Raw genomic sequence first — 18367 nt, forward strand, 5'->3', positions numbered from 1 at the left:
TGTCTGCTATGGTCATTTGCTTGTCAACAATATGTTGAGAAAACGAACAGCGTTAAGATTAAGTCTAAGCGAGAAAACACACTGTTTCAACCTAGGTTCAGGCTTTGACTACGCAAAGAACAGTCAAGCAGCGATCAGCTTCTTGGAAATGCGTGTTTCTAGTCTTATAGGCAGCTACAAGTCGTGATTTTTCATTGTGCATAAACGATTGCCGCAAAGTCAATTTACTCACCGAACTCACACGATGACCTCACGGAGGCACCGAATGATACTCTATCCCACCAATTTGAATCTCAAAGTTGCTACAACTGATACTGAATGTGGTCTTTTGCTCATTACAAATCCTCCTATTTTCAACCTACTCTGGCTTTGGTCGATTGGTACACAACACTCCAGTTTTCTTGCCAGCACATCGAAATTTCAAATCCGGCCTTAATATTATTGAAGGCCAAGATCGCCAACCGTACAACCCTCAGAAAGCTCTCGTTTCAAACCCTTGGGGCATACGTCTCTACAACTGATGTCCTTTGAACAAGAAACTGGATTGCATGAATTGCAACCTGAATCGTATACATTACTGAATTCTTCCACTCCAACAACATACATAACAACCGAGAAACAAGCTCTGATGTCCCAGCAATCGGATATAACGCTGCAGCAATCACAAGAGTTGGATCAACCACCATATGCTGAAAAACTGGTGAAAAGTGCTGATGCACCCATCTCTATCGAACGTGATGAGGCCGAGGTTACTGTCAAGTTGTCTAATTTCGAGTAAGTTAACATTCAAAGCATTTTCCGTCTTTTGTTGATGATGAACAACATTCGTGATCGCCAACAAAAAATGTGTTATGCAAGATATGTGATCACTGATCGAATGCTTTCAATTGAATTAGATTTGTAATGATCTTATTGTCTCTTGCTGCCGCTGTACTACTTGCTGCCTTGGACCAAACTATCATCTCGTGAGTTGGACGAGATGCTTTGAATTTCAAATCAGCCATGTCGTTGTGACTTCACGACGCGCATCCAATGCTAACTCGCCTGCATTTAGTGTCGCTATTCCTGCAATTGCTACAGAGTTCAACGGGTTGGAAAAAATCGTTTGGGTTGGAGTGAGTGACTGGAGCAATATGTTTCACCTCACGCCAGTGTTGCTAATTCTTGTCTCGCCTAGTCTGCTTACTTTTTAACCTCAACACCATTCATTCCCTCGTACGGAAAGGTATGCATCATCCTTCAAGTCATTTAACCTGTCGACCATACTGATCTTCGGCATCTTACAGCTGGCGGATGTTTTCGGTCGTAAAGTAAGAATTCACAAGTTTTAATTTGCGAAATGTAGCCGCTTTAGTTACCGTCTATTCCATTCGTTAGGCTACTTTTCTTGCCGCGGTCGTCATCTTTGAGGTTGGTTCCATGTTATGTGGTGCTGCACCAAGTCTTGATGTGTTGATTGTTGGAAGAGCAATTGCTGGATTAGGTATTTAGCGTTGTGCGAAATGTGCTTCGTCCCAACTAGGAACATTGGTCCTCAGCACCCTCTATTTTTCGATAGGTGGAGGAGGAATTTTCTCCATATGTATTATCATCATTGCTGATCTGGTACCACTCAGAGACAGAGCACAATACTCAGGTACGATGATAATCACTTAGTCGCAAGGTTCCTTGACCTGGTGTAATCTAATCCTGGATTATGTCTTCTTCAAACAGGTATTATCGGAGCTGTATTCGGTCTTGCCAGTGTCATTGGTCCTTTAGCTGGCGGGGCACTTACCGATCACGTCAGTTGGCGTTGGTGTTTCTTTATTAATGGGCCAATTGGTGTTGTTGCCGTCGCAATCATTGTGGTGTTCTTGAGGTGAGCGTATAAGATCCTGTGAATAGATTTTTTTTGCTTGCATTAATCTGACCTGTCTGCAATGTATTTTATAGACTACCTCCTCCAAGTGGAGATCTTTGGACTAAATTCAAGAGTATTGATTGGCTGGGTAAGTGTTTTATAGGTGGGAAATAAAAGCGAAAAGGCCGATCTGAGTACCTTTTTTTTATCTAACAGGCACACTCTTCTTGGTTTGTGCTGTCATATTTTTGTTGGTACCTCTTCAATCTGGTGGTTCCATTTACGTACGTTGGTGCTAGACACCTCTCGAACTGTGAAACTCTACAATGGGTCTAATACGTTCCCCCTTGAAAACAGCCATGGGACAGTCCACTCGTCATCACCCTTTTCGTCCTTGGATTCGCTTTCATCCAAATCTTCATCCTATACGAAGTCTACGTCGCTGCAGATCCAGTCATCCCGATGAGCCTGTTCAAGAACCGATACCTGGTCTTCACGTACATTAACACCCTCTTTAATGGAATGGCTTTCTTCTGCTTAGTTTATTACATTCCTCTGTGTAGGTCATTGTGGGGCTGTTGCGTGAGACCTTCACTTTCCGTCGTTTTACTGACTCTTTTTGCTGACTTAGACTTTGAAACTACAAATGGATTGAGCGCTACCCAAGCCGGTGTCTCCAGTCTGCCCTTCATTTTGGCTGTCGTCGTTGCCAGTATCGTGGCAGGAATTCTCGTCACAGCTACTGGTCACGTAAGCTAATTATACATTTTCACCTCCCCGTTGTTTGTCTGACTTCGAATCGGCTCCCATAGTACACTCCAGTAGTTCTAATCGGATGTACAAGTAATCACTCCACTCATTCGTCTCCCTGTAAAATGTAAGCAGTCTAATGTCATGTTTTTTTGATTAGTTGGTGCTGTTGGTGCCTTCCTTGTATCAAGACTGGACGAAAACAGTGGACGAGGCGCACAAATCGGATACCTCATTATTGCCGGTGCTGGTTTGGGTCTATCATTCCAAACCACTCTTATCGCTTCTCAAGCTGCTGTTTCGGAGGATTTATTGGTATGTCCTATTATTGCACTTTGGAATGTCATATAGTACGAGACTTATATCTTGCTTCCTTTCGTTCAGGCTATTGTAACAGCCAACAACCAATTCTGGCAAACGAGTGGCGCTGTTTTGGGTCTAGGTGAGTTTGGAATCCTCTATCATATCTTCAATATGACATTCGACTCACATCGTCATTCGTTGACTCGGCGTTTTTAGCCATCACTTCAACAGTATTCAATAACAAACTATTGACATACCTGGCTGAAGATGCTCCTGGCCTACCATATCCTTCAGTTATTGCTCAGAATCCATCTGCACTAAGAAACCCGATATTTGTGCCTCCAGAACTACAAGCTGCTACGATACATGCCTTTAACAGGGCATTGTCTCTGATATATTTGTCGGCTCTACCGTTTTCAGGGTTGGCTGCTCTATTTGCACTGGGTGAGTGAGGTATTGAACGATTTATCGCCCTTTTGGGTTGGTTTTCTAACTTTACTCTCACCACAGGAATGCAATGGAAACGTCTTCCAAAGACTGCTGATGTGCAGATGGTAGCTGGTTGAATGAGACTTTCTAATTTTCTGTGGCTTGGGCATAACCGTTGCGCAAGTGTTTGCCATTTGAACTCGTCACAAGCTTGATACAAATCATACCAGCTCGAACAGGAAAATATTGTTAGAGATACGCATAATACACAACAATTAGTATTTGTTTTACTTTAAGTATATTTGGTGGTTAATACATGATCATTGAATATCCCTTTGAATTAGTTTATACCTCTATACCCATATTTAAGCAATAAGAATCTGCCTTCGGGGCTCAGTCTGCGCAACCTTCTTATTAAAGGAGATGCGCAACACACCATCCTCAACACTCCCAGCAGCATCATCAGTATCTGCATCCGATGGTAGTTGAATGCTTCGTACGAATTTCCCAAAGCTTCGTTCAACTACGTGACGTCTTGAGTTTGCTGCCTCTCGATCGTCTCTCCTATTAATGAGTATTGTGAGTATAATGATTGGATATCAAGGTGACGACAACAAAAAAGACGCTTTTTAAGAAAGAAGCATACCTTTCACCCTCAATAGTCAACACATCATCCTTTAAATGAACGGCCACGTCCTCCTTCTTCAATCCAGGCAAATCGGCCTTGATAATATATGCCTTTTCGGTTTCTTCCACGTCGATACGTGGTGCCTTGAAAGACCTCATGGCAGTTCCAAGTCCTCGTTCTCGTTGTTGTGGTTGTTGAGAGACTGTTCCAGTTGAAGTAGGTTCCTTGTTATCGGTAGAAGGAGCAGCCGATTCCTGAGTGACTCGACGAGAGGGAGTAGCAGATTCCAAGATGGAAAAGAGTTCAAGTGGCGAGCGAGCAAAGTATGGGTCTTCGAAGAAGTCTCGTACAAAGAAGGCCTGATGAACCGGTGAGAATATTTGTAAGTTCGCGTAAGTGTGAGTCAATGAGCTTGTTTACATATTGACGCGAATACCACCTACCATTAATGTATCGTCTGGTGATTTGGATTAGATGTACTTTGTGTGCTGATAGGTGGAGTTTCAGATGTTTGAGCTAGAATGCTGGATCTTGAGCGAATAATAACGATAGACCGTGATCTGATCTTGTAAACGAGGTTAATACTCTAGGTCCGTTTGTCTTTTTGTATGTTCAAGGTCCAATCGATGGGTCGACTCAGGAAATTTCCAGAAATTTCAGCATTGTCACAACAGCTTCCGTTAAGCCATAAAGTAGAGACATTACGAGAGTGAGTGGATGAGTCTCTGTCGATCCGAATGACCTGATTATAGCGTCCAATCTAGCGATTGCTCTTCCTCATCACTGTGTCTTGATTTGCGGCCATTTGGTTTTGTCAACAAGAACGTTACCATCTGAACATTTTTTGACATAAACATACGCGTGCTTAGTTACTACATAATATTTAAATAAAAATAGGAGACGTCTGTAAATAACACAAGAAAAACGAGTCTTGTTTTGCGACCACTATCCTCCATAACACATTGTTCTTTCAAAATCACCTATCAGTCCTTGGAGAAGCTCTTTCTCCAATATTCACATCTCTCAATAATCATTCGTCAACGTCTCATTCGTGGTTTCTGTAACCGCACTACTCTGCGTCACCGGTCTCGGCCTTCTGGTTCTTCTATCAGCCAGCACGCTCCAAGGTCTAAATCCCGTCTTCACATTAGTAGTATCTTCTACTCCCGTTGGTCCATCAACCACGGCCGATGGAGTATGCCGCAAGTCAGGAAGATACGATGTCTTTGTCTCTGCTGATTTTTCAAGAGTGGGGTCGATTCCACCGTGGCGTCTGCGAATGATTATTTTGTTGATGAGGAGGATTATGAAGAGGGCCACTATAAACGATCCCCATGCCCAGACGACTATTATGACAAAAAGAGATGGTGAGAACGTAGGATTCGCAATGTGGAATGTGAGGAGAAGATTCATATGGTACTCACTCCCGATGACGGCAGTATTTATGGGATCTACGAAAAAGAAACATACGGGTAGGATTTAGCAATCCTTTTCAGATAAGCCCAAAGCAATACTCACTTCCGCTATTATACAAGGAGATTCCCAGACCAATGGCAACCCAGGAAGTAATCAAAATAGCACGTCCCATCCAATGATGCAAATAATCCCACCACGGAACCGCAGTCCTCTTTTCATTGTAAAGTCGATCTATCATGATACCCCATACCCATTGGAAGAATGATAGTGCGATTACCACTATTCCGACCATCTGAGAAACAGGAGGTTTTCGAGGTTTTCCATATTAGATCGGCCTTTCTGCGCTTTTTGCAAATGTAGCACAGTCATACCGAATGAGACCCTTCATCGTTCGTATCAATATGATCATCCCCTTGCTCAGACCGTTCGCCATACACCAATCCAAACGCAACAGCAATGAAGATGACTGCTAGTGACATCAGTCCCCAGTGTATCCTATTGGCAAAAGGACCGAATTTTGAAAATCAAAACATTGTCGATAGACGTAGAAGAGGCGTTTCAAACTTACTTGAACCAGAATCCGTGCCACTTTGCAAACATGGCAGCGAATATAGCTAGGGGCATGCATACCATGAATGCCAGAAACATCAATGCGCCATGTGCCTGCACCATAAGATCCTGACGATTTGTTTCTGCGGCAGGTGCACCAATACTGCCTGTTTGACCATTATACGGCGCAGTTTCAGCACCCATATTTGCAGCAGCTACAATTCCGCGTCCCTGCGGCCCATGGCCTGTCGCATTACCACCTGTCGGCGATACGGCCCAGATGAAAGACTGCGGTGTGTCGGTCGTGATAGCAGGGTATGATGTGTTTGCTGGGACCAGTGGACGCAAGAAGGTTGCGACAAGTCTATCGCCAAAGATCCCGCTTTCTTCAGGGACTATTGTGACTAGTGATTGGTCCGGGTATGCGACTGGTTGTTTGTGTCTGGGAGCGGCGGCAATGTCGGAAGCGTGCACGACTGTCATGGTTTGGTTGAGCATGTATGCCATCTGGTAAGCAGTAAGAGTATCGTCAAGTTCGATCGGTGGCGCATGGGAGATGCATTGCAAGACAAAGGTTTGCAATGGAAAGCAAGTCGTTTTTAGGCGCTGAAGACGGCTGGCACGCAAAACTTGCGGGTTTTTGTATCAAACTCACGTAAATGTCTGCCGTAGTCATAAGATTGCCAATTCCAACACCAAGAAACCCATTCTGATACATTGTAGCACTTGCTTGCAGCCTAATCTTCATACTAACGCCATCATCAGACGGCTGACTGAAAACACAATAGTCTACAAAGCCTAATGTTCAAAGTTGAAAGTTTCAGTCAGATGAACCAGGCTCAGACGTTTTAAACGATTAGTATCGAGATCTTGACTGCCGATGCAAAAGTTCTGGTTTACCTGGTGCACAAAAAGCTTGACCATAAACTGTCTCTGAAAAGCTTGCAACAGCAGCAAAAATTGCCAGCCAGTTGAAACTGTGCATTATATCGATCGGTGACTCTATGATGATCTGTGTAAGTAATCTCGATGCATACGTATAAAAGTGTGCCAAGACTCTCTCTGCTTGTGCTCACCTTGTGTGCGGTTTGTTTAAGATTGAAGGAAAGCCAGATTGGTGGACATGGTTTTTTTTTCACGAGCTAATCCGTCCATCACCGGCAGAGTCATCAAACAATTAGTGAAAAGATTTACACCAATTCATCTATTTATGTACTGCCTTTTGTTCTATTTCAATACAACATAATACACGTTTCGCGTCAGATCGGATCTGCACCATAAACAGAAATCTACTTAGATTTGCCATTTGCCTTAAGTCCAGCCTTTACTGGCGCTTGTTTAGATTCTGTGCCATTGATCTGTCCATTTGCACTGGCTGCAATCGAGTTGGCCTTCTTAGCGTTAGCTTCCAACATGAATTCCAGAATCAGTTTGTTAAACCATTCTGGCTGTTCTGATGGTAGAGCATGACCTATTATATAAAGATGAAAAGTCAATCGTGACGTCGAAACTGGGCAACTATTTTTGGGTAGTTTCTTTGGAAACAACACAACATACCACCAAGCGGGTAGATTTCAAGCCGACAACCAATGGTATTTGCAAGGTAAAAGCTGTTGGACGGGCGAACCAAGTTATCTATAGTACCGCTCACGACCATGCATGGCACTGACTTTCCAAGCAGTTTCAACCTAGCTTCAGACACCGAATGTGTCATGGCAGCAGAAATTTGACCTATAGCACCAGCAAGAGGTTGTGGTCTTGTTCGTTTGATACGATCAAGAATTGAATCCTATATTCAAACAGCGGGAAAATGTGTCCCGTCAAAAGGCGAAAATACTTGATATTTCAGCGCAGCAGAACATACTCTGTGCATCTCATAATTCGTCTCATATCCAGAATCTGCTGGAGCCTTGGCCTCGAGATGGTGTTTTGGGTATAATAATGGCAACATCAACGGCACACGGTGGGTTGGATCCTTCATTGCCAGCATTCGGGGAATGGAAGTAAGCGATGGGACTGACCAATTGTCGTCGACTGGAGGAAGAGTTCCGCCTATTTATGAGACAAAAATGTTGAGATGCATGGGGGCAACAGGACTGAATATTGATTTACAAGTACCTGCATGTGTCGATACTAGTATACAGCTTGAGAATATAACGGGACATTTCAATACCAGTTCCTGATTGGGACTAGTAAGCGAATTTGTCGATTTCAAGGTTTACCAAGTACATATATACCTCAGCAATCATCCCACCCATGGACACTCCCACACAGTGAATGTTCTGACTCCACCCTATACTTAATAGCAATTCTAATGTATCGAGAGCCATTTCACTAGTCCTGGATATGAACACCACGTGTCAGTAAGATATCACGTCGAGAGGTTGCTGTCTTTACATACGTGTAACGACCGGAAGGAGAGTCCGAGGACCCGACACCACGATTGTCAAATAGGAGAGCTTGCCAATCAGGTAGCGTCTGGAAATAGTCTGCCTGTTTTTGCCAAGACCGACATGAATTGTTGAGGCCCATGATGAAAACGACTCGATTCGGAGCAGTGGATTTGCCCCATAGCTCGTAGTATATCTTTATAGGTGCTGGGCCTCTTGTTGACGCTACAGTTGCGTGTGGCATCACTGTAGAATTCTAATGGTGAGATGTTTGGTCAGTAATCATCGATTGTGCTTACGACGCGAATGAATTGTCGCCAAGCTGCAACGCTTATATGGAAAATAAACCAAAGAACATGAATTGTGAGGCTCACCTCTCTATTCTCGTTTAAATCTCTATGTAAGCCTTGAGCCGGTGTTTTCTTGGGTTTGCGAAAACCACAACAAAGACAATCATAATTCATCTACATACAATCGACGCGATCGCTCTATAAAATATATACGCGCCTAGATGACTGAAAACATAGTGGCTCTCCCTGGAGACCCTGTAAACATAATAGCAGCAGACAACAAGACTCGAATAGGACCAGGACTGCGAGAAGCATCAGGTTCCATAGTATCAACGAAAGCTGGCATAGTCGTCAATCCACTCAAGACTAGTCGTATTTGGATCGAATCAAACCAAAAAAGAGTGAGGGCATTAATCTTGAACATTTGATATATTTTTTTCGTTCCGACATTTGATGTAATCTTGTGTTTGTGTACTATACTAACACAACCTTCTTCTTTGATCGCATAGTATGTTCCAGGAGTACGCGATGCAGTCATTGGAATCGTCAAAGGGAGAGGGAATGAAATGTATAGGGTTGATATAGGCAGTGCTCATCAAGCCCAGTTAAGCTATTTTGCTTTTGAGGGTGCTACAAAGAGGAATCGTCCCATCCTAGATGTGAGTTACTGATCTATACATTCGTTATGCTTTTTTGACTGTGTGAGACGCTCACACTTTTCATCCTGTAGACAGGAACTCTGGTATACGCAATAGTAACACAAGCAGATCGAGACATTGAACCTGAACTAGAATGTATATCTGCGACTACCCAGAAAGCGGATGGATTTGGAGAGTTGAAGGAGGGATATATGGTCAAGGCGTCGCTTGCCTTGTGTAGGAGGTATACCCTTGTCTTGTCCCATTTTTGCGTACCAAGACTTACACTCTCTCAACAATCACAGTCTGCTAAACCCAAAGGGCCATCCTGCACTAATCGCACTAGGCAAACTGTTTCCATTTGAATGTTGCGTGGGTATGAATGGTCGTATATGGATCAAGAGCAACCATATACCGCAGACGTTGGCGTGTGCTACTGTGATCAAGAACTGTGAGCATATAAGTGCTCAGGCTTCTGATAAAGAGATTGGTAAGATGGTCAAGACGGTTGTGCGTGAGGTGCTCAATCAGATGGAGGAGTAAGAGTTGTAAAATTATTGATCGACGCGAGATTATTAATTATTGTAAATATTAAAGCATGTTGCATAATGGCACATAAAGCAGAGTTCCATCAGGTGCTGTCTTGTTTTGTTTCTTGTTTGTTGCAATTTCGAGTCGCTCCATATAACATTTACAACGGCGAGAACAGCTCAAACTATGTTGGGAGCAGTTCCAGAGCACATGCACGAGGAACCTGATGCATCTGAAGATCCAGAAACTAGTCATCCTGCCAAGAAACAGCGACTAGAATCAGCACTATCAACAGACGAAATCATCACAGTTTTTAAACCAACTGCTGATATCGACGATGGATCAAGTACTATGCAGACAGAGGAAGAATCAGACAAAATTACTCCTGTCGAAGCTACCAGTACGGACAAGCAAGAGGTACGCTCATGACTTTGGATGGCGAAAAAACGCGCAGCATCAGACAAACGATTAGAGCTTGACCTAACATGACCTTCCAACAATTTCTAGGACGAGAAATCCAAACAATCATCACCACGATACACAGAGTCATTACTACAACTCGAAAGAGACACTATGGGACCAGACTGGTTTGAAATCTTTGGTGCTGAGATTGAAAAGCCGTACTTTCTCAAGGTAATCTGTTGTTGGTGCAAAAAAAGACGTTGAATTGCAACCTATAATGAGCCCTGTACTATTTATTTGTCTGCTTTGAAGTCTTGATGCTGACCATAAACACTGTACAACTAGATCAAGAAGAGACTCGAACTCGATGAATCAAAAAGAATTACAATCTTCCCACCAAAGGAACAAATTTATTCTTTTACGAAATGTCCTCTTAATAAGATCAAGGTTGTCATCTTGGGCCAGGTAAATTATACATGACTTCGAAAATGTGTTGAAGAAATAACATGCTGTCAGTGACGACATTACTTTTTTTGCCCCTCACTCGCCATCTTTTCGACAGGATCCATATCATGGTCAAGGCCAAGCTCATGGATTATGTTTTTCTGTACAGAAGGTATGTTCTTTGTTCTAGGGCACATTGCTCGTCAACAAAAAGAAAACCGAACGCAATTACTGGAATCACATTCTAGGGAGTCGCAAATCCACCATCTCTCAACAACATATTCAAGGAACTAGCAGATGATTTAGGTAAAGACAAGTTTCAAAAACCGAAACATGGGTTTCTTGAAGGATGGGCTACTCAAGGTGTGCTGCTATTGAACTCTGCACTGACTGTTCAAATGGACAAGGCAAACTCCCATGCTGAGATCGGATGGGCTCGATTCACTGATGCCATTGGTACTTCCTTGCTTTTTTTGCATTTGGCAACAACGAATCTCATCTTGTTATTTGGTTGTCTGCTGTAGTCGAATACATTAACAAGAATTCTAAAAATGTTTGCTTCTTGTTATGGGGTGGGAATGCTCAGAAGAAGGGAGAGAAGATTAATAAGGTATTCATTGATTCGTGAATTGAGGTATTTTCCAGCTTCTAGTTGTAAACTTTGACTCCTTATTTTTTTCTAGTCAAAGCATCTAGTTTTGAAGAGCGCACATCCATCTCCGCTTAGTGCACATCGTGGATTCTTCAAACAAAAACACTTTTCCAAAGGTAAAGACTTTGTTGAAGTGCTGAAAGTGTATTTTACAATTTTCAGCTTGTCTTAACGATAGTTTTGTTTTATTTATAGCCAACGCCTTCCTGGTGAAGAATGGACTTGAACCTGTAGATTGGAATCATCTTTAAAACAATCGTTCTCTCAAACAGTGCCAGAAAAGATATATACTGTGAAATGTTGTATGAGGGTTTACAAAGCTTGTAAACATATTTGTATACTAGTTGAACACTTTGTATTTCGTAATGTTCGTAAAATCATTCTCTCCAACCTGATCGTAGCGCCAAATCTATAAATAAATATATTTTTCAAGCGTCCACATGCTGCCCGATAGGTATAGTGTTGTAAAAGCTACGATTGTCTCGCACGTTACCCTCTATCTGATAGGAAGTACCGGTGCTTCTTTGCACAAAAGATCGTTCAATGAATAAAGACCGAACATAGAAACAATTGCTGAGCAATACCGTTCCTCGTGTGAAACCGACTTAAGGTTTCTGATGGCCTTGGCAACAACATTCCTTTGGAGGTGTGTCAGATCTATAGAAGCATATTCAACCAAAACTTGACACAGAAAGTCGGCACTCAAACACCAATCTTCAAGTCATTCTTCAAGCCATTGTTCTGGAGTGAATTGACTGTCGGGATCATAGTCGAGGCAATAAATATTGAACATGCGAAAGGCATAGACAAAGTAGAGATACCACTTCCATAGTGACCTACACCCGTTGCAGTCCAAGTTATGAATGTGGATATTACGGATAACGCAAATTTAATGTAGGCTTAATAAGGCTCCATCTAACCAAGCAAAAATTGCTCTACTCTTTAGAAAACTGTCAATAGTAAGGTAGTATGGTCAACGTCTTGGTTATCAATCTCAAACAAGATACGGAACGGTTGGGTAGAATGAATGCCCAACTGTCACATGTCATCAGAATAGGAGCTGCCATTGCAGCTGACGTACCTACGTACCTCCAGAAAAGAGTATATTCATGTGTCGTCAGTTTTGCACCAATACAACGCTCTGGACACGTCAAAAACACGACATATTGCATAATAAACAGTATTAGCAAAGCACCAGGCAAAGCAACTACCGAAGTGGTTTGGGTTAAGCCACACAGTACATTGTTCAACATGGTCGAGTTGTCATAAGACACACGACAACATCAACGGACGGTATTTGCTTTATACAACATGAATTCATGGGGATATCCGTTACCATACACAGTTTAAGCAGACATAAATCCTGCTGCGAACCAAAATGTTGTTACTGACATAGCATATGCTGTTGAACACTTCAGAACGAAGGGCATACCAGGTACCAGCATTTCGAGATTTTTGTATATATTCTACCTCATATGACGCCCATGTGTGTCCTACCTTTTATAGCTATGAATGAATTTGCTGAAACATCACCTGCATCACCAGCGTTCGAAGAGTCCGATTATACGACATGGAATATGGATCCTTTACGAACAAGGATCGTTTATCATTTTATGATGACTATTGGCGAACTAGTTGGCAAATTATGGGCTGACAGAGATCTCATCATATCTCCAAGTCATCTGGCTGTGTCTGCATGGACTTTCACCGCCAAATATCGAGATTTACGAACGGAAATAGTACACAATCCACATCACACGTTTCTGAATTCAGCACTGCCAGCAGCTCGATATAAGACTATGCACGATGCCACTACTGCTGCATTTAACGATTTAGATAAGTTTACAACCTCATTGTAGCCCGATAGCAATTTATACCCAAATAGACCTTTTGAAATATCATTCCAAGTGGTTGGAGAATAGATTGTGACATGAATGCTGTCATTTCTGAGTGGAGCCAAAACCGATTTCCATTTTTCATCACTCCCCTTCTTCAAATCCTCATCTGTGACAATGAAAGCGACTTCAGGAGGTGGCATCGTTGATTGGATGTATACGTTCTGAATTCGTAATCCTTTGAGGACCGGAAAAAGAGTCCTGAGGGTATTTTCAACTGTCATGAAGAAACTTTAGATACTGTCTTTAGTCTTCTTTGGATAGTGAGAATTCATACGTTTTGAAACCGCCTTGAATATAGCGACGTCATCATAATAACCATAAGGTTGAGGATTTTGCGTTGTCATCTTTTGTACTAACTAGTCAGAACGAGCAATTAGAATGATTTTCATCAGATATATCTAACTGGCCATGTTAATGAGTTCTCATTGCCGCTTACAATGGTCTTAATGAGATTTTCTGTGATGCTCTTTGGCAGTTCCTTCTCGTAGTCGCTGATTCACAGCCTTTTCTGTTGTTTTGTAAGTGATGCAAAAAATGTATTTTTGAAGATTTCAAGCAACATGGATGCTATCCCGTATAGCTTTATAAATTTAAATTTTCAATGCCGTTAAAGTCGAAAATTGCTCGAGCGCGGTCAAGTTTAAGTGCTGAGGGGGTTTGTTAAAGATTTGTGTTGAACGACGTGTACCCCGCCTTCCTCAAAGACTTTCAACACACAAATGTTTATAATTTTATGAGATCTAAACTGATCTGCTCCAGCTCTGGTGGTTTCCTTCAAAGAAAAGTCAAGGAATCGTACTAGCAATGAACAGTATCAGATTGTTTGTCCTTGATCACGACTTTGGTACAGCTACATCTGTCAGATTGATCTAGAAGAAGGTAACAGACGCGATGGCAAACGACCTTTCAACGCGTATAGAAACTTGAGACAGCGGGAGAATCAAGTTTACAAAACTTTATAAAGTGATTTTGAGCTTTATGTAAATTCTGTAAAAGTCTACGGCAAAAGCATCCATCACTGTATAGAATTGACATTTTTATGACTTGGTTGTTGGTGGGCTTGAGAAACGGCCACTGAATAGAGCAACTGTCGGTACTTCGGCAGACACTATATCAATAACCTTTCTCATCTTGATGCTCCGTCTAGTCCAGAACCACTCCTGCCAGTTGAGCAAGTTCTCGCATTCGGGGAAGAGACCTTGTGGTTTGCTGGTCATCCATGACGAAAAAAATCCGATTAATGTCGCTGGTGTTGACAACAGTCTCTTATTTGCCTCTTCTTTCTCACGTAGCTGTCGCGTCTTTTCGTGCAGCATATCAACCTTCCAGTATCGATGTTCAGGTAACGTCACTTGCTGAGCAACAGATCCAATAACCTCATACGTTAATTTGATTTGCGATGTTGATGATGTGGTGGTTGTGTATCGTCCAGGCGTGAGGGTTATATCGAAGTCTGCCCTTTCTAATGTCACTTCACTTTGTGATTCAGTGTTGTCACAAGTATGTGCCTCATCGCAAGCACCAATAAAGGCAGTTAATCCATTCCGGATCGTAGCATGATAATATTCCCGTGGCGATCCAGTTATATCCACACGAGCAGTTTTCTCAAATGGTGGGGATGTGGTTGTGACGACTTGACATGTCTGTGTAGCTTTCGCCAAGTCGATTATGGGAGAGACGAGCTTTACGTGGAAGCAAGGTTGGCCGTCTAATCCTTCGAAGCTTGAGGTTTTGGATCCGAGTGGATAACCGGTTGCGTCGAGTCCACGCATGAACGAGAGGATGATTTCTCGAGGTTGTGATAGTGTTTGGGATTCGGTGACTATAGTCTCGGCGGTAGATTTGAAAGTCGTGTTGATGGTGCGTAGTTGGCAAAACTTGACTTTGTCTGACACACTTGATGAGCTGGCCATGAATTTTAAGATTGACTTCCATGCGACCATAGAAGACAGAGCTGGGTTTAGAGCCTCAACATGCTGGTCGTCCGATTCAGACCATGTTTCAATATCCTCCCATTCATCACTCTGATGCGTCCTTGCATCGTAGTAGTCGGATGGCGATGAATACGTTGTCGTTATGGAAGAGAATGACGACGAGCGCTCGACTACGGGTGGTATGATGGGGGCGGAGACTGTTTCAATTGGATTCCACTAATAATCATCGTGTTAGAATTCAAACATGCGATTAATGAAAGACCCAACCATCCTACATTAACAAGAAATTTCTGATCCCGTCTAACCAACTTCTTAAATTCTGCAATCTTCTTCTCGTATCTTCTACGCTCACTTTTCATAGTCTCGGAGCGAGTTCTTGATATTAGAACATTCAGCTGATCCATTCCCAACGTGATTTTGGGATATGGTGCTGGGGACGTGTCCTCGGAAAGCACCGAGCCTGGATTTGACACGGTATCTGGAGACATGACAGCCAACAATTCCTGTACGAGCAGTCCTATCATCTTGCCCGTCATGTTTGAAAGTTTTAGATTTGAATTTTTGGATTCATGATAATTGTGTGAGGGTCCATCCGACTAGATGCACGGAGAATAATTGAATCAGATGAAAGATGCATAGAAGTTCAAATATAATTGATTTTGACGTTTACAATGCAGCCGTGTGTTTCTTCTCACCTTTGCTGACGGAGTCGTTCCAGTAACATTTGAGCAAATTAAGAGGGCTTGCAGTTTAGTTCCTAGTTAGACGATGAGTGTCAGTATGTCTGCTTTCAGGCTCTCAAAGCGAGGTAAATGCAAACTAGTTATCGTTCGCTATTCAAACTTGGTTTTGTCAAATGTTGTGTTTGAACGTCTTGTTTGATTGACATTCAATTTCACTCTTTCCTACAGGCATACCGAGACTGAAATGTACAGGCTGTCTTGCACGTGGATTTGCTACTTTCGATCCATATTCTGCTCTACATTGCCCTCCAGATGCAACATCAGACACAATCAAACGGAGCTACTTCAAACTGGTCTTTGACTTACATCCTGATAGACAAGGTACACTAAATGAAGTTAATCAAAGCTCAATATGCAGGAATCTATCTTAAAACTGCTTTGCTTTGTAGGAGTTGTTGACACTCGCAAGCCAGAAACTGCGACCGAGAAGCTCAAGAAGGAACAGTTTCTGAGAGTGGTTAAAGCGTATGAGATACTTGGTAATCCTGACAAGAAAAAACAGTATGTCGTTTATTTGACCGATGATGCAAGCTCCGTTTCGGTCCTCGTTGGCCGCAGAGGTGTTCACACGTTATTTACGCACGTAGATACGATCTTGATGTTAGACGAGGAATGGGATCGAGGTATTCAGATATATCAAGTAATGGATCATCTTCAGGTGTGTGTTATCATCACGACGTGTATAGTCTGGAGTCATCGATAGATCACCTATTTTTGTGCTGACACCCACACAATTCAAATATCTACAGCCGCTTACAGACCGACCAGAGGCTGGCAATCAACAGGAGACGACTATTACAGTTATTATTACAACAACTCTGGTAGAAGTACAGGACCTCGTTATATGACCAACGGTCGAATGGCTTTCTTGATTTTCGTTGCTGCTATTATATCTGGAGGGCAAGTACCACGATTTTTGCTGTGTTGATTTGGTCCACTGGCACAACCATCAGCGTCAATCGCATTGATGAAGTACTAAAATAATTGCTCAATCTTAGGTTCACATTCCTACACATCGCCAACATCAGATCCGTCTTTGTGCGGCAGATGAATCAACGCGATGAGGCTTTACAGAGAGTTTATAATGAAGCTGCTACTCAGGCGAGGGCTAATGGATCAATTGATAGAGGTATTGATCTGTTGCTTGCTAAACAGAGGGCGCGAGGTGTTGATGTGGATACGCAGCTGGCTGGTGCATCATCCGCATCGCTGAATAAGAAGATCAAGGAGCTGGAATAGTGTGTGGTTTATAAGTATAATTTATTTTTGTAGAACTAGAAATAATATCTGAGGGTTTGAAGAACGTGATGGATTGTAGCGGATAACCGGTACGACAAGTTTTGTCTACTGCAGAATTCGTCGCGAGTCGTTTTATGGACCCCCTTGTACGTTTAAATCCGTGTTGTGTTTTTGTGTCTGCCACACGGCCGCATATCAAGACAACTGGGAAGAGGAAGCACAATAGCTAGAATGATGACAATCATCAATACATCTCCATTCTTCCATTGAGGTCTTTTATTTGATCTTACCCTCTCTCTACCTTCAATGGAAGCATTTGGCAGGTTCTCACATTTTCTGGAAAATTCGTGACTTTTCGAGTGGGCTGTTCCAACACTATAAAAACTGATACATCTTCCCACACATTTCCTCATTCAAACACGACAAGATCCGTTTCAAACAAGCTCAATCAAGCTACTAGCTATAAACACCCTCACACACTCTCTACCACATCAAACATCAAAAACTCAATAATGGTATGTGGCACTCAATTGAATCCGGTTGCTCTAACATCAACCACAATGATGCTAAATTTTTAAATTATTTTTACTTAGGCCTTCTTTGTACGAGACTTTTTCGACGACCCATACTTTGCTCGCTCTCCATTGGAACTCTTCTCAGTCTTGGAAGCTGCTACTCCTTCTCGTCGAATCACTCAGGACTCGTCCTCGAATCCTGCTTCTGACAAGGATAAGGAATCTACTGGAACAGTCTCTCAACAATCACAACAACGAGGACTTGGCACTGCCATGAGGTCATTCAAGGCACCACGTATTGACGTGGAAGAAACCGAAAAGGCATATGTCATTAAAGCTGATTTGCCTGGATTGAAGAAGGAGGAAGTGAAGGTGCATTTGAAGGATGATATCTTGACTATTGAAGGTGAAAGGTATGTAGTAACCGCTACTAAATAACTTTTTGTTGTCTTTTTCAATTTAATTTAATTTTAATCACATATAACTCCCTTTAGGCAAGATGATCGAGAAGAAAAGACATCTACTCGTCATGTGGTTGAACGAAGCTTTGGGAAATTTGTACGAAGCATTCAGCTACCCTCGGATGCAGACACTGAAAATGCTGCTGGAAGTGTTGAAGATGGTGTATTACGCATCTCATTCAACAAGAAACCTGCTCCAACTGAAACTCGCAAGCAAATTCCTATTGCTTGAAGAGAGGAAGGATGTTTGGAAGGAAAAAAAAAAATGTATACCAAATGCTCATAACATATAAAAAGAGAATCATCAAATAA

At 42.4% G+C, this 18367-nt stretch overlaps 9 protein-coding genes across 9 annotated transcripts; 6 read left to right on the top strand and 3 right to left on the bottom strand.

The window, feature by feature from the left end:
• Positions 1–520: 520 nt before the first annotated feature.
• On the top strand, positions 521–3462 carry SmJEL517_g00507 (uncharacterized protein; the record flags this gene model as incomplete). The annotated part of the gene is made up of 17 exons (XM_031166436.1): positions 521–774; positions 897–965; positions 1055–1115; positions 1178–1225; positions 1287–1310; positions 1378–1483; positions 1559–1636; positions 1714–1861; positions 1936–1991; positions 2060–2127; positions 2201–2402; positions 2475–2593; positions 2656–2686; positions 2754–2908; positions 2978–3035; positions 3113–3340; positions 3407–3462. 17 exons carry the CDS (start codon positions 521–523, stop codon positions 3460–3462), a joined length of 1761 nt encoding a protein of 586 aa, XP_031027435.1.
• Positions 3463–3690: 228 nt separating this feature from the next.
• SmJEL517_g00508 (uncharacterized protein) lies at positions 3691–4399 on the bottom strand (the record flags this gene model as incomplete). Its single annotated transcript, XM_031166437.1, has 3 exons — positions 3691–3889; positions 3972–4312; positions 4397–4399. 3 exons carry the CDS (start codon positions 4397–4399, stop codon positions 3691–3693), a joined length of 543 nt encoding a protein of 180 aa, XP_031027438.1.
• Positions 4400–4976: 577 nt separating this feature from the next.
• On the bottom strand, positions 4977–6425 carry SmJEL517_g00509 (uncharacterized protein; the record flags this gene model as incomplete). Its single annotated transcript, XM_031166438.1, has 5 exons — positions 4977–5299; positions 5378–5404; positions 5472–5661; positions 5741–5864; positions 5938–6425. The coding sequence occupies 5 exons, from the start codon at positions 6423–6425 to the stop codon at positions 4977–4979; spliced, it is 1152 nt and encodes a 383-aa protein (XP_031027439.1).
• Positions 6426–7207: 782 nt separating this feature from the next.
• On the bottom strand, positions 7208–8552 carry SmJEL517_g00510 (uncharacterized protein; the record flags this gene model as incomplete). The annotated part of the gene is made up of 6 exons (XM_031166439.1): positions 7208–7389; positions 7476–7707; positions 7783–7970; positions 8037–8097; positions 8156–8258; positions 8320–8552. The coding sequence occupies 6 exons, from the start codon at positions 8550–8552 to the stop codon at positions 7208–7210; spliced, it is 999 nt and encodes a 332-aa protein (XP_031027628.1).
• Positions 8553–8819: 267 nt separating this feature from the next.
• Positions 8820–9779, top strand: SmJEL517_g00511 (uncharacterized protein; the record flags this gene model as incomplete). Its single annotated transcript, XM_031166440.1, has 4 exons — positions 8820–8999; positions 9108–9257; positions 9329–9480; positions 9542–9779. 4 exons carry the CDS (start codon positions 8820–8822, stop codon positions 9777–9779), a joined length of 720 nt encoding a protein of 239 aa, XP_031027627.1.
• A 174-nt stretch (positions 9780–9953) lies between these two features.
• On the top strand, positions 9954–11516 carry SmJEL517_g00512 (uncharacterized protein; the record flags this gene model as incomplete). Its single annotated transcript, XM_031166441.1, has 8 exons — positions 9954–10184; positions 10275–10400; positions 10515–10634; positions 10732–10785; positions 10862–11069; positions 11138–11223; positions 11297–11381; positions 11461–11516. 8 exons carry the CDS (start codon positions 9954–9956, stop codon positions 11514–11516), a joined length of 966 nt encoding a protein of 321 aa, XP_031027630.1.
• Positions 11517–12773: 1257 nt separating this feature from the next.
• On the top strand, positions 12774–13124 carry SmJEL517_g00513 (uncharacterized protein; the record flags this gene model as incomplete). Its single annotated transcript, XM_031166442.1, has 1 exon — positions 12774–13124. One exon carries the CDS (start codon positions 12774–12776, stop codon positions 13122–13124), a length of 351 nt encoding a protein of 116 aa, XP_031027629.1.
• A 2741-nt stretch (positions 13125–15865) lies between these two features.
• On the top strand, positions 15866–17079 carry SmJEL517_g00514 (uncharacterized protein; the record flags this gene model as incomplete). The annotated part of the gene is made up of 6 exons (XM_031166443.1): positions 15866–15905; positions 16009–16161; positions 16230–16341; positions 16428–16498; positions 16590–16761; positions 16839–17079. The coding sequence occupies 6 exons, from the start codon at positions 15866–15868 to the stop codon at positions 17077–17079; spliced, it is 789 nt and encodes a 262-aa protein (XP_031027624.1).
• Positions 17080–17591: 512 nt separating this feature from the next.
• Positions 17592–18287, top strand: SmJEL517_g00515 (uncharacterized protein; the record flags this gene model as incomplete). The annotated part of the gene is made up of 3 exons (XM_031166444.1): positions 17592–17594; positions 17673–18007; positions 18089–18287. The coding sequence occupies 3 exons, from the start codon at positions 17592–17594 to the stop codon at positions 18285–18287; spliced, it is 537 nt and encodes a 178-aa protein (XP_031027623.1).
• Positions 18288–18367: the final 80 nt, after the last annotated feature.

Source organism: Synchytrium microbalum (genome assembly GCF_006535985.1).
Source record: "Synchytrium microbalum strain JEL517 chromosome Unknown SmJEL517_scf0002, whole genome shotgun sequence".
Lineage (NCBI taxonomy): Eukaryota > Fungi > Chytridiomycota > Chytridiomycetes > Synchytriales > Synchytriaceae > Synchytrium > Synchytrium microbalum.